The sequence below is a fragment of the Lineus longissimus genome, chromosome 3 (assembly GCF_910592395.1).
Source record: "Lineus longissimus chromosome 3, tnLinLong1.2, whole genome shotgun sequence".
Classification (NCBI taxonomy): Eukaryota; Metazoa; Nemertea; class Pilidiophora; order Heteronemertea; family Lineidae; genus Lineus; species Lineus longissimus.
This window is the reverse complement of record NC_088310.1, coordinates 8,247,690-8,263,175: the sequence shown is the minus strand read 5'-3', so window position 1 is coordinate 8,263,175 and position 15,486 is coordinate 8,247,690. Positions and strand designations below refer to the sequence as shown.

Below are 15,486 nucleotides of genomic sequence, written 5' to 3'. Positions count from 1 at the left end.
GACAAGTGCTGAGCATGTTTTCCTTACGACGAAAGAGGAAGCTGACTTAAATGAAGAGAAAAAGGTTAAAAAACTTGGATTCTTTGACCGCTTGATGGGAAATCAGGACCATCCTTCTGAAAGAACGACTGAAAATGAATCAGTTGAAGAGTTGGATAAGAAAGGTGACGAGGCTCCTGGTTTCTTTGGTCGTCTTATAGCAAATCAGGACCACCCAGTTTCCAGTGAACAGGCCACAGCATCAGAGGGTAAGCCAAAAGGACCAACTTTCTTTGATCATTTTACAAGTGGCGAGCATTCTTTTGAAATGAAGGTGGTGAGAAAGTCTGTTCCGGAAGATAAACCTGCAGGAATTGGTTCCCTTTTTGGTAAGCTGATGCCAAAGCAAGGTCAAGACAGAAGGGCAGACGGTGGATCTGTCACCGGAGGGTCTACTACAGAGAATAATGTAAATTTTGTTAAGCGGCTGTCTTTCGATGGGGTTAAAGAGTTGCAAGCTGAGAAGGGTCTGCCGGATCATTTGGAGGAACTGGCAAGTGACAACCCAGGATTATTCAGTCACCAGCGTCCTGTAGAAGATGCTGTTGCTGATGTCGAAAGTGATGATTTAGAAGAGATAAACCTCGACGAGTTGTCTGCTGAGATCATGCACAGTCAAATAACAAATATATTTGATCAGAAAATGGGAGTATTCGACCTGTGGCATTCGCCAAAGCTTCAGAGGGCTATTGATGAACAGAAAAACAAGAAAAATGCTTTAATCTCCGAAAGAGACGAACTTGACGATGAGGAGTTTGTGGCTTGGTTGAATTCAGAGGAGCAGACAGACAGGAAAGAGGTGTCTGATCTGTTTGATGATTGGATCGCAAGTGGGAACCAGTCAGGGTCAAGTTCACCAGAAAGCGGTGAAAATATTTTGATGGAGGATGAAGTAAATGATGTCCTGGGGCAGGCAAACGAAGTTGTGGAAAGAAGAAGACATGAATCTGTTGAGAAAGAAGGGGAATGTGTAGGAGAAAATGGGGACAGGTTGACATTGAAGGAGGACACTCGCCATTTTGACAAGGGAAGAGGCAAAGATGCTGTCACAGGTGAAGGCGCTAGATTTGAAGTTAGTCGAGCAGAAAAAGGTGTTGTTGAAAGGCATGGTCTAAACATTGATATTCGTGGGCCCGTTGGAGCTTCAGATGCAGATATTTTTGCTCAGTTGATGGCAAAGCAAAGTCCATTTTCCCAAGCTAAAAGAAGGATCGATGAGCAGAAAAAGGAAAGGAACATGCTTGATGAGCAGAAGAAGAAAAAGGATATGCTTGATGAGGAAACAGAAAGAATTTCAAACATAGCTTCTTTGGAACAACTTTTGGAAAATAATGAGCATGCTGCATCAGGAATTGCACCAAATGGGAAGGCCTCTACAAAGAAGGATCTTGTTGGGCCTGGTGGCCAACCAGATCTTATAGTACCTGTGCTAGAAACACCAGTTAAACTAACCAAAATTCCTTCTTATCACTCCCAGTCATCAAATGGTAAAGCTGTATTGGCAGTCAGTCCAAATGTACGGTTGGGGTCACAGAAGGAACAAGCTGAGACTAGTGATTTCAAAAAGGGGCATGAAAGGTCAAGAGCAGGACTGGAAGGGGTCCAGCTTGGCTTTGGTGCAACTAAAAGCCGAAGTCTGGGGACCATCAGTGAAATATGTAGTGAGGATGTCACTGATGATATTGATGAGATGGAGTTCAGGAGAAGTTCCAGCTCGAATCGTGTTGCCAGGCAATCCACTCTGACCCCTATAGAAAGTCCCAAGCCTTTGAGAGTGGAAATCCTCAGGTCTGGGCATAATGTTCCGAAACGGAAACTCTCTGATGCAATAACTAGTGCAAGCACAGAAAGTCTGATGTCGGGATTAAGCAATAGTTCTTTCATGAGCTATGATGGCAGTCCAAAGTTAAAGAGGAGTGATCTATTCACCAACATGAAAAAGGGAGCAGGTGCCAGTGCTAGCATGAAGGGAGTGAAGTTAGTCGGGAAGACTAAAAGTCTGCCACGTGATCTTCACCAGGAACACAAGAAAGACAAGAAGCCCTGGTCCCTGTTTGGTAAAAAGGGGGGCAAATCGAAAAGTTTGGCTTCTTTGGATGAAGGAAAGGATGATGGTGCAAAAAGGCTTAGTTCAGATAGTAGGAAGTGGCTGAAGTGTCAAAGCTTACCAAGTAAGCAGACTTATGAAGTACAAGATATATTCAATCAGGGTTATTTTGGAACTTTAGTAATTGTGCCAGTCGGAGTTGACTTGAGCAGGAGAGAATTGGGTGCAGAAAAGGTAGACAACACAGATACCAGTGGATTGGAAGAGGTGAATGTAATGGAGGACGTGACACATTCCCCGAAATCCTTCTATGTTGACATTAATGATGATCCTTCTAAAAGTAAAACTTATGAGGGGAAGCTTGAGTTTGTTGCTCCAGCACCAAAAACTTTAACCAAGAAGAGGCATAAGCAGGATGACGATTCAGTCATAGGCCCTTATGAGGGAAAGTTGGAAATTTTACCATTGGGAGGGGCTGGTTCAAGGAAGGATATCATCGGAGGTTCTGATCAAGAGAAGTATGTGGGAACATTAGAATTTGTGCCTCCAAACGAAGCTAAAAAAGATCCTAGGGTTTCTGTTGGGCCACAGGCAACAGTTGAACACAAATCTTGTTCCGATGTTAATGATTTTGAAAAGATTGTTCCTGTAGAAACTGTTGTCAGTCAAAGCAGTAAAGAAACTGAAGATTTTGATGATGAAGTATTTGTGGCTAATGATGACACTGTGCATACAATGAACTTACATTTGAAAAAAAATGCTGGGAGGTCTGACAGGGGCGGCAGGCGTTCAAGTTCTGGAAAGATCCGACGCTTGAGCAGTTTGAAAACAGAATTCTTCCAGTGGCGTTTATGTACACATCACCTCAGTTTCACAGCTCTTACGATGATGGCTATCAGACAGAGGCACCTTGATTTAGGTAAGAGTATATTTCATTTTATCCTTGCTTCTTTTTTTCCAGAGTATAGGTCCGAGTGATAAGGACAAAGAGAAGGAGAAGACATTAGAGGAAGATAAGAAGAATGCTTCAGCTTCGCCAAAACCTGCTGCTTCGCCAAAGCCTGGTGCTTTGCCTAAACCGGCTGCTTCACCAAGACTATCGCCAAAATCATCTCCGAAACCATCTCCAAAACCATCGCCGAAGGTTGACCCTAAGATACAAGATGGTAAAGGGAAGTCAGGCGAGAAGAGGTCGGCTCCCCCTCCCCCACCAAGTCCGTCCAAAGGTACTCCAAAGCCGCCAGAGAAAAAGAAGGCGAAGGAAGAACTGCACCCACCTAAAGAGGCCGAAACCTTTGAGGCAGAAGGTAGGAGGTTTTTGTGCGTCTGCATGGGTGACGCGTAAAAAGTTGATGTTGTTGTTGCATGATCGTAACTTGCGGGTGCTTTCCATTCCAGATTTCTAAGTGTGCACATGATGACTGTATTTTCAAAAATGTAGTGTTGTGTTGCATCTCCTTGCATATTCGTTATTGTGATTTTGTGTTATTGGTATTGGTTTCTGAAGTAAATCTCGGCACGCCGACAAATTAACTTGTAAACTTGTAACTGTATAAAACCCATTTGTTTTTTTAATTCCCTAGTTTTTATGAGGTGGCTAAAACTCTAACAGTGAAAATTCGATTACAGATAATCATTGTACGCAGTGGTTGGTAGGCTTACATTGAATTCTTGTTAGTTATTTTTTCACCAGATGGCAGGCCTACAATATAAACATACTAGCCTATGAGTGTATTGATCTTCCTCCCTATAGGCCTAGAATGATACTTGGGCATTCCATGCATATTGATCTTAACAGCTGCTTTCGTTGCCATGGTCACCTGTTTCATACTGTTAAAGTGACTGATGACTATGCGTACTGTACTGTACGCTTTGGGCGGGCCCAGGTTTGAATTAGTCACCAACTTATGTGTTAGAAGTTGTTTTGACCCGTGCATAGAGTATCTCAAAGATAATTGAGAATAAGAAGTCCCAATTTCTTAGTCAAACTCCACCCTCCACATGTATTGCTGATGGCCTGACCGGCAGGAAAAATGTTTTTGTTTCCATGTTCAGAGAATGTCCATGCCTATCTTGTCTAAGCCAATGTACAAGTCCAATGCTGGCAAGTGTAGTATTGGCTACCTGGCGTCAAGGCTTGGCTTTTTGAAATCCTACAATTGGCTAGCAATTACCATTTATCTTGTTATATTTATTCTTGCATGCTGATATGTTACTGACATTAATTTTGTATTATATACATGTACTGATGACCAGATAATGAAATAGTGATTGATACCAATGAAAAAGCAACAAGTAGCCTGTTTGACCTAGTCCTCAGGTGTCCTTTTTATCAAAGGCTATCCTTAGGGGACCCGTCCATTCTTGTCTAAAACAATTATGACTTACTACATAGGCCCATCATTTGAACCCATGCCAAATCTATTAGGCCTGTGTCAGAGGTAATGGCCACCTTATTGACAGTAGGTGTAGAATTACTGAATAGGCCTTTGTGGCGTTTTCTTTTTTGATTAAGTTTCCTGTGTAGAATGTGTGTTGGCAGAGGTTTCAACTACAGTCTTTCTGTGATACAAGGGTGTTATTGCGCTTCGGATGCTATCAAATCTTGCATGCATGTGGATACTAGCTAAAATCAGCGGAGCGTTTGGTATATTGCAAATTAAATGTTTTAATGTAAGTTGGAGAGCGATCCTGATTACTTGTAGCAGCTGTCAAAAGCCAAGTAGACCCCCTAGCTTTTAATATCCCTAAGGTATAGCCTATAATTATATGGCTCTCTCTATAATCTTCTCTCCTTTCCTTTATAAACAACAATAAGTTGTATCTATTGACATGTATCGCAAAATGTTTGGTGAAAAGAATTGTAGATATCTTCTGTCGATGTTGGCTGTTGGCGATGGAAAATTAGTTTTTCAAGTTCCGGTAACTGTTAGAGTCCTAGGATATAAAAGCTTGATCCATACAATTCTATTCTTTGACAGGGAATAATCAATTTGCAGAATCATTATCTTTCCTAACTCTTTCAACTTTCTCTCTGTCACTTTCTATCGTTAGTAAGTCACTCATGGAGAGGCAAATCCGGAACACATACTTTGATGGACGATATCAGCGACATTGCTTCACAGTTTATGGACTTTGTTGGCATGGGGAAAAAACCTTCCCGGAAACGGCATCGCCAGATCAAACGCATTGAATTCACGGATTGTGCGATAGGCTCTGAGGCAGATGAACACAGTGACGATTGTCATGTTTCGGGTGATGAAGTCGTGGAGGATTGGATTCAGAACGAGTATAGCGTGTCTCAAGACAGTTCTTCCCATGGCTATATACCGCATTTGGAAGTGGAGAATTACGTTGTTATTTCTAGTCCTTGTATGTCGGATGCAGAAGAGGACCCCCACAGTCGAGCTCATCATGAATATCACTGGATAGGTTTTCCATTTGATGTAGAAGTTGGCCACTTCAGTGTCCCTAGTACTGGCTCATCTGCATTCAAGGAGCGCTCACAGGACTACCTAAAGAGAAGGAGAGACCAGAGGACTTCTACAACCGGACTTCAAATTGGGCCAACTTTTCATCCAATTGGTGCGAAGGCCTCTTCTCCTGAGACTCTGTCTGATGAAGAAGATGGTGAATACTGTCCACTTCTACAGGAAGAAGAATTTTCACCTGACCTTCCTGTTGAATTCCATAAAAATCTTTTACAGAATGGAGCTGAAATTGATCAAATCTCTTACGAATTAGGGCCGGACAGCCATCTGTTTGGACCGAATGAAGCTTATCGTCAGACACGCTCTGGGGCTCACACTCCTGAACTGTTTCAAGGTGCAGACCAAGCAGTTGAAGCAGTTCAAAGTCACAATGAACCTATACCTACTCAGCACCAATTTCATGAGGATTCGACATATCCTGGGGCACACCACAGATGCTCTCCAACTCTAACTCACATTCCAGAGGTACCTATTATAGTTAAACCCACAGAAACTGGTTATGACACTTTTGAATCAAAGCAATCTGGCAACTTGTATGGTGAAGTGTTCTGTGAGACTTTAGATTATCATCCAATCCACCATGCGGAAACCGACCCTGCTGACTTCTCCACGACATTTCATACAATTCCTGAAGATGAAGTTAAAGAAAGCATAAATGAAGTTAGAAGCCTCCCAGTCCTGCAGGAGGAACCATGCATCCCAGTTGAGGAAGACTTGGATGAGAAAAGAAAAGAAGACATTGAGCTCTTAACTGCATCTGGGCTAGTGGAGGTTGATTCTGCAACCATTAGATGCATTTGTATGCAAGATAAAGGGACATCTCCAGTATACTGTCCATATCATGATAGAGGAACTTCAGTTGTTCATTATAAGACAGCGGAATTACCTGATCCTAGTGAGTTTCATCATGTCCAGGAAATGCAACCAAGGTTCCATCAAAAGGAAGGTATACCAAGTTCCCCTTCGATAGAGGATCAAACTACTTGTTCATCAGCTGTGCGTTTGGATGAGTCTGCAACGATTAGATGCCTTTGTGTGAAAGATAAAGGGACATTGCCAGTATACTGTCAATATCATGATGGAGGACCTTCATTTCTTCACCACCAGGCAGAGGATCCACCTGATCCCATTGCAGTCCATCATGTACCAGAAAATGAGACATCACCAAGCTTACATCAGACGCAAGATATTCAAAGTTCCACCTTGACAGAAGGCCCAGCTTGTTTTGTTGAAGAGGCTCATTTGAAGCTGGATGTAGTGACTAGTACTGACCCTCATCAGTTGCATAAGGCTGCAACTTCTACTGATCGTAACGCACTATCAGATGAAGCAACACTGACGGAAGGCTGTTCGATGTGCGACGCTGTGACTACTACTGACTGTTCATGTGTATGTGATGCATCCGTATCTCCTGAGGGCCGCCCAGTGTTGGATGCAGCAACCTCGATGCACTCTCTTGTTGACACTTGTGATATGGATACTTCTACTGACTGCCACCATGTCACAACATCTACCTTCTGCTGTATGTTGGGAGATGAGGAATTGCCAATGCACTGCCATCTCAACCAGGATTCCTTCCCAGATACAAAGGAAGCAGGAACCTCTACAGAGTGCCATGTACAAGATGAAGTAACTGAAACATCTGACTTACAGTTCCTTTACTTGCGAGATGCAGACTCGAACACGCACCACCCACATGTCCAAGATGCTAACACTAATACAGTTTATTGGCACAGCTATGGTATGCGGGATGCCCACACTAGCACCCATCTTCATATGCGAGATGGTCATACAAATACATACCACCGCTATATGTGTGATGCACACACTATGACATACCATTGCCGTGTGCGCGATTCTTATACGAACACGTTCCAACAGTATGTGAGAAATGCTTGGACGAATACGGACATTCAAATTGTACATGATGCAGAGTCAAACACGAAACGTCCATTTATGCGCAATGCTGACACCAACACACACTACTTGCATGTTCAAGATGCTGCTACAAACACGCTATACCGACATGTACAAGATGCAAACACATACACAGATGCCCAGTTACGATTACAGAATATGCAGGATGCTGAGACCTCTACTTGCTGTAACCTCATCGGGGAGGAGGAGCTATACATGTTCTGCCCGCTGATGGAAGGTGAAGGAGTCGAAGTCAGCTGTCTTCATACCAGTATCCAAGAGTTGGAGAAGTCCATTGTCTTTTATGAATCGAATGAATCAGAAACGGCTACAGAATTTTATCACTTACAAGAACCAGTAGTGTTCATTGAACATGATGAACCTGCGCCGAAAACCGTTGACCAGGAAACTTGCACTGATGACCTTGATGAACATCCTCGAAAGTTAGAAGCTGTTGATTTGGATTTTGACCGAAGAGGATACCGGCGTTTGAGAGCTTGCATCAACTCTTTCACAGAAAAGGGTGAACATATCTGTATATATAAAGAGCTGAGTCCATATTGTCCGATTCAGAGGGAAGAAATCGAGGCCCGTCATCGATTCGTTTCCCGCACAAGCTCCATGCCTCTGATGAAAAGACGTGCGGAGGTTTTGCAGAGTTTCCAACACGTTCGTGGAGAGTGGAATGGTGCAGTCAGAGAATTGGAACAACTATGTGAAGAGTCGAGTGTGGACTGTAAGCCCTATTTCAGAGAATTCCAGTTTCTAAAGGGAAGGATGTTTTCAGGATAAAGATTGACGAATTTCTTCCTTTTGTTGTATGATGATTAGGGCTGAGGTTGGTTTTACTTAATCATGTTGGACAGCAGAAAACAACGCAAGCTCTCAACTTCTGCCTGTTCTTAGCTGCTTCATCCCACGATTAGCCCCCATCATCCCATGTTTAGCACCCATCATCCCACTCGTGTGCAGTTCTTGCCTTGTGAACTTAGAGTTATTTTACGCCGTCGAGTCCACTACAGGAGAGTCTTCGAGATGTTGTCAAGTACCTTTCAGGAGACATGCCCAAACCATCTGAGTGGTTAGTGTCTGATCACACTGGTTGTGTGTCCTGCTGGTATTTCTCTCCAGAACTTTGCAATAACATCAATGTTAGCAAGAACGAACAAACCTGTCTGTGACTTTAGGAATCGGTGATTTCTTTTCAATTAGTTCTACAAAACCAACCTCTGTCCTGACTTCATGATTGGTATTTTTGCATGTAAGATTGCATGAAAGATGTTTTTGTCTTATTTATATAAAATTAAATGATTTTCAACTTGTCTTCTTTGAACTGCAGAAAAAGTTCCTGCGCGTCTGTTACCATTAAATAATACATACTTTGATTTTGGGAAAAACCTTCTTTCAGTAAAATTGTTACCAGTCCACTGAACATTGGTACTTATTGCAAAGTTCTTGAAGACAAGTATTTTATGCTGTGTTTCGTTAGACTCATAACTTTTAGAAGGTTCACGCAATAATTTTCTCGTTGCAGTCTTTGTTAAAAACATCATTGAATTTGTATCATGACAGCATGAATTTGTTTGTTTTTTCATTTTGTGATAGTTTTCGTTGCACATGTTGCATGTCATTCTATATGTTGGCGTGCATTATTTCATGCAACATTTGCAGACTCATTTCAGTGATTTGCATTTGCCTGTTTTATTATCTTATACTGGGAAATTGAAATTTGTATTACATAGCTTAACATATAGCATCTCTATTGATAATATGTATCATTGAAATATTGTAAAATTGAAACTCAACCGAAATCAACATTCCATTGCTATCACCCAAAAAAATCTGAAAAAGTGTTTTGTCAATACAATAAAACCGACCTTAGCGGACACCTCTCTACTAAGGATGCCCTCTCTATTACAGACACCCTCTCCATTGAGGACATTAGTTGTGGTTCCAAAATGGGCGTTCCCATTCAATTCATCTTCTCTAATGGAGACACCTCTTTATAGGGACAACACTTGTCACACCCAAGGGTGTCCTTAATAGAGAGGTTCTATCGCGATGGCTTTGCAAATAGAATGGGGTGAATCAGAGTAAATATTCATATTCAAATGAACAGAATGTTTGAAATTTGTATTCACTGTTTGTTTGCAGGTCAAATGAACAAGTCTATCTCGGCGATGGATACTACAATGGACCCGATGTCTGAGGAGGATCACCTCCGTGCCATATGGAAGGAGTTGGGGGTGGGGAAGGGGGGTTACCTCACCATGGAGGAGCTGGCTGCCGTCTGTGAACACATAGGCATGGAAGACATGAACCGTGAGGTAAGGAGAAAGAGTGATGTAGGTATGCAGTTCCGCAAAGGAGATACTCCTTTGGATTGGTTGGTTAGGTGTCTCGAAGGGCCTGGTCCCACTTATTGGGTCAGCCTCTGTTGAAAATGACATCATTCCCCAAAAACTGTGACCTAATGTCGTTTTCAGCCAAGACTGACCCGAAGATGCATGCAAATAGTTCTGACTCTGAATTTGACCATCTCCTTGTGCTGTCCATGCACAATGACGCAACGATAACCTAAGACAACCTAAAATGGCCATGATGATGGTGCAGTAGGACGCTTTGATTGCTACTTTTGCCACGCATGTGTTACCCGTGGTAGGAAAAATATAGCATTGTGTAGGCCATGGTTTGGTCACAGGTGAAAAACTTCAGTGAGATTTGAAAAGAGAGTAAAAATGTCATACTGATCTGTATGTATTTTCCTTCTGGTTTCAGGAACTCAATCAACTTTTCGATAACCTCGATAGCGATGGTGACGGACACGTCAGTTTTGACGAATTCATGAACGGTCTCTTCCAACACGGCCCCGCGCACAGTACGACTCCTACCCGCGCTGCTTCGACCCCGCCCCGTCCCATATCGTCTCAAAAGAAACCCCGCCTTCACACAAGCTTCGATGGAGCATCAACACCCGCGGCAGTCACAGCTGGTTCTGGACTTTTCTCACAAATAGATCCCGAGGGTTCTGGGTAAGATATACAGTGGAACCCCGGTAACACGACCTCCCAAGGGACTAAGCCGAAGTGGTCGTGTTACCGGGGTGGTCGCGTTAGTGAATTTAAGAATCATAAGTAGGTTTTCCCGCCAAAACATCGTCCTAGCAGATATGCTGTGTGTACATTGACATGCATTAATGACTACGCCACCGGGTGATTCGATAATTTGTGTGTATATCACGAATAAAAAATCATTTTCTTGAGTGTTTTGCGTTTAATTTACAACTTATGTAAATGAGTAAATAAACTGACGAGAGCTAATTAGACCAAACATTACATTAAAACTTGAGCATGCTAATTAGAGCAAGCATGTCATTCACACCATCGGCAGCTGCCCTTCTTGATGTCAAGCTAATATTCCCGCTAACATTGAGAGAGGTGATGTGAGAAGATGTTGAGAATTATTCCTGATGTCTTCCTGCTTTAACTTCAGCCAATTTGAACTGGTACTGATTAAATCATCTTTTTAAAAACGTATTTTATCAATATTACGACGTAGTAAGCATTCTTTACTTTGAGTATCGGTACTCTTTCTAATCAACATAATTTATTTGTCCTAAAAACTACGTGTGCATGCCTCTTGACATCATTTAATACTAAATGATGAAAAACAAACTGTGAGTCGAAAAGAAAGTTTATTCTTCATTTTATTTGCGCTTACATTTGATCAAACTCACATACACATCATTTATTTTCATATGGATTCCCATGGTCATTGTGTTCGAGGTGCTAACTATCAACACGGATTTGCGAGAAGGTGCCAATTGATACGATGCGGTCATGGTTGATTACGGCAATTAGGCCTCATGGTCGCGTTAGCGGGGTTAATTTGCAGTTTGGGACCGACCAAGCTGGTGGTCGCGGTCTGGGTACCGGGGTGGTCGTGTTAGCGAGGGCCAGTTAATGAGAATTAGAGAGAAAACCATTCGGGACCGGAGAATTTTGGTCGTGTTCGCGGGGTGGTCGCGTTACTGAGGTGGTCGCCGACCGGGGTTCCACTGTACTGTCAACTGCCAAATTCCGTGCCCTTTTATTTTCCTGATTCACGAAATTTTCTTAAAAACCTAAAACTTTTACCATTTTCATTTTGACGGATTTCGAAAACTTCTTTCGGTGTACCAATCAAAAAATAACAATGAAGACTTTCTTAGTATGAGTATTTGTAGTTCTGTTGCTGATTCTGGTTGGTCTTGTTGAAGAAGTGGTAAAAACTTGATACTTCTCTGAAGTAAATATACAGTTTGGTCTCCATCGTAGTTCTAATGATTCATTAGAACAGCCCAATCCGAAATAAGACTGGACTGCTTAAATTTGAAGTTGAACTTATCAATGTCTTCTCTCCTACAGGTATGCTCGACCAGATAGAGTAGTGGATTATTGGGACCGTTTAGGCTTACACGAAGGAAGTGCCATTTTACGGGTATGTACCGGTACTGGTCTTATGCTTCTAACATGACTAATTCTAATAAGATTTTACTGGCTAACGAATAGCATATTCATTTGGATCTAAATATGCTACAGATGACAAAATATACAACCCTAAAGAGAACTTTTGGATAATCCGAAGAAAATACCACAAAAAGAACCAAATATTGGTTTATTCATTGTTTCAGTGACTGAGTAAAATGCTGTTTTGAGCATAAAAAGAAACATAACCATCACTTTCAAGTATTTTCAAAAGGCAAACTGTATCAAATTCGCAATATTTCAAAATTGTATTATGGAGTTACATTCCCGCTTTCTTACTAACATGAACAGCAATTTCGGAAATTTCTCAAAAAAGTCAGACGAAAGGTAAATGAGTGTAGTGCACCCACGTGTGTTAGTTTTTTCCAAAAAATAAAATTTTAGGGTAAGTTTTAAGCTGCATCCGAATCACTGTTTAAAAGGCTATAAGCCTGCATATTCAGGCAAATTTGTTTGTCAACATTACACGTTTCCTCAAATGTGTTCTTGTCACTTGCATGCCTTAGTTTCTGCACTTTCTGACAGGTGGCAGTTCCACTCATTGCAAGGTTTACCTGGTGTGTTATCAGTACTGGGCATATTTGATTCAAACTCTTTAGTTCACTTTTGCACAGAAAAGTATCAGCGCTACCAAGTCTTGTATGAGAAGTGTGTGATTCTTTGGGAAGATTTTTTTCTTGAAGATTGGCTACATTTAACCAAAAATGTGATTTTGCCCTTTTCGAAAAGAAGTGATCTATACTTGTACAAGAATTTCAGAAGCATCTCTGATAAACAAATTGTTATCCTTCTCAATTCCAGCACTTAGATTTCGACCTCCACTCCAAGCTGAATCTCTCCGAGTTGTCCTTTGCCTTGGACCAGGAGCTGTCACATGCCGACCCTGGCAATGCTTCCTACCAGGCTGCAGTATTATCCTACCAACATGAAATGAAATATGTCAAGTAAGTAAAAATGTCTATCATTAAGAATCATATCATTTTGAACTGATTTTATAGGTACTCTGGTTTGGTGATGTTTTTGGGTCAGTTTTTGTTCTTGCAATTTGAAATGGGTTTGGTTTAAATCTTCTGTAAACAGGAGAATTTCGCACTTCTTCATGTTGCGCTTAACAAAATTTTGGACTGATTGAGGTACTCTGGATTGGTTGGTAAGGTTTTTGGGTGAGGCTTTTTCTTGCAATTTGAAATGGAGTTGGTTTATTTCTTCTAAAGCACCTGCAGTACCATCTGCTCCTGATGTCCTCTCTCCCGCAGGTCTCTATTGGTGATTTTGTCCTTCAATCAGATGCTTGAACACACTGTTTGGCAATATCATCATTGGCTCCATTAAGCTCCCCATATTCATACCTATTCAATATGCAATACCTTATTGATTAAACAATTATCCTCTCGCAAAAATCACACATGGAACCAGAACTAATATGAGAGCATTCAGGATTATGACCAAGGCCTATGTTTGAAAAAGTGTCAGCTGCTCGTGCGTGAAGTCCACACCTATCTGCATTGGATGTTTCAATCTGCTCCTGTTGGTCGGGCTGCAGGTTTCCAGTTTGTTGACCATTTGATCCTTCCTTGGAATTGCTGTGTCTTTCTTGTCAAGTGCAATTTTCAGTTCTTCTGGTGATACTCTCTACTCTGGACTTTATGATGGTCTTCCAGTTCGTGTCCTATTTCAATCGTGTTTTGAATAAAAGTGAGTACAAGTAGTGACACTGAACTGATTCCATTTTACATTGTCGACAGCAATCTTAGATGGATTTTTCATGAACAAGATTTTTACGGGGCATGCTAGAAAAGCAAAAAGTAAAAATTGCTCCTACACAACATGACCATGCGTAAATTTGTACCACCAGTGAGCGGGTTAAAATTAGATAATGCCAAATTGGAAGTACCGCCAAGTGGATGGCTTAGCTTGTTTTGAAATACCAGCAATATTCTGGTCAATTGGTCTTGAACAGATGTAAATATTCATATTACGCTCCTTATGTTGCGCAAAAAGTTTTTCTGATCCAGTGGTTTTGAAGCTTATGGTATTGGTTTCATGCACGCCATGTACGATTTTCAATTCTGATGAAATATAGGAGTATGTGTTCATGTAGTTTCAATGCCAAGTGGAGCATTCAGTGACGTAGGCCGCTGGATTACTGGATAAATATTCACTTCTTGTTGTGTCACTGACAGTGGCTCTTGATTCATATGGCATTCAAGGCATTTTCTGTTTGATCATCTTCATTGTGGACAGGTTTGAGCTCCAACTTCTTGCTTTGGTCTTACTTTCGTATCAGAAGGCTGACTTTGTTGCTTCGTGGAGTATAGAATTAGTTATTTTGAGCATCACAATATCGTAAGAACTGATCCAGCCCCAACTAGAGACCCTGGAGATAGCATTACAAAGAAGGAGGAAAGGTCACCCAGTCCTGCAAATCGGGAGATAATATTAAAGAGTCCAGGAAATAAAGAAGAAATGTCAGCTAGTCCTAAAATTCCAAAAGAAACATCCACTGCCCCTCCAGATGAGGTGGAAACATCACCAAGTCCTCGAAATAATGAAGAAACACCGTCACCTTCGCAGGGTCATGAAGAAAGATCACCAAGTCCTACACGTTTTGAGGAGACAGTTGATGATCCTCCCAAGGCAGTGGGGAATCATCGGAGTCCTGATTCTGGAGAGAGGAGAGGCGATAAGAACAGCCTTGTGGTTGCAATGTCTTACATGAAGTAGGCCACTTTGGAATCTTGCTGTTCAACTTTGTGAATTATGCATTGGGCATTCTCTTAGATTCGGTAGTTGTGCATTTGACATAATATTGCGATCATTTGACTCTTAAGAAGTTTCCTATGGTATGAAAATTGTTGGGGCAAGTGCTGTGTAGTATTTTGATGACCAGAAGTTAAGCGGCTTGAGGAGAAATTCTCAGATTCAATGAAATTCACACAATGTTGATAATTTCCCAACATTGGTCTTTTCCCATGTGCCATTCCAACAACCTTATCAACTGTGCCGCTTCGAATGTTATCCAATATTCTATCTAAAGGGAACAGAGTTTTATTCACCAGCTTTTTCTTCCTACGTTTTCTGCCTCAACTATCCTACCATCCCTCCCGTTCGTTTCAGATCAAACTTAGATCACGTGACGGGTGAACGTGACAAGCTCAAACAGGATCTCCACGAGGCGAACACGAGGATAGGTTTCCTTGTGCGAGAGGGAGATGAGCGCCATCAGAACATTGAGAAAACAAAAGAGAAGGAGATAGAGTGAGTAAACTGGGGGAATTCACAATGGCCACTTGCACTCTCTGTTGCACACAAAATGCTGACACTTTACGGAGAAGCTAACCCGACTTTTACTACGGAAATGCAAACCTTCAAAATCTAATGCATGTGACTTTGCACTGTAAAGCACTTTGCAGAGGAGCAATTTATATCACTGCAACCTGCTTTTGCCTTGCTGTAACTGCCAAAA

At 41.7% G+C, this 15,486-nt stretch overlaps 1 protein-coding gene across 29 annotated transcripts in view; it reads left to right on the top strand.

The window, feature by feature from the left end:
- LOC135485652 (ninein-like protein) overlaps nt 1–15,486 on the top strand; it is a 78,515-nt gene that overhangs the window by 13,688 nt on the left and 49,341 nt on the right. For 27 of the 29 annotated variants that reach the window (XR_010446593.1, XM_064767945.1, XM_064767946.1 and 24 more), the window contains 6 exons: nt 3,048–3,393; nt 9,649–9,821; nt 10,273–10,526; nt 11,901–11,973; nt 12,822–12,964; nt 15,138–15,278. Coding sequence is in view for 28 of the 29 variants with exons in the window: in XM_064767945.1 (XP_064624015.1) it covers nt 3,048–3,393; nt 9,649–9,821; nt 10,273–10,526; nt 11,901–11,973; nt 12,822–12,964; nt 15,138–15,278 (1,130 nt within the window). In the remaining variant the exon portion in view is untranslated. Of the gene's footprint in view, nt 1–3,047; nt 3,394–4,666; nt 4,760–9,648; nt 9,822–10,272; nt 10,527–11,900; nt 11,974–12,821; nt 12,965–15,137; nt 15,279–15,486 lie in introns of those variants that run through there. The other 2 variants (XM_064767971.1, XM_064767955.1) reach the window with 2 other exon arrangements.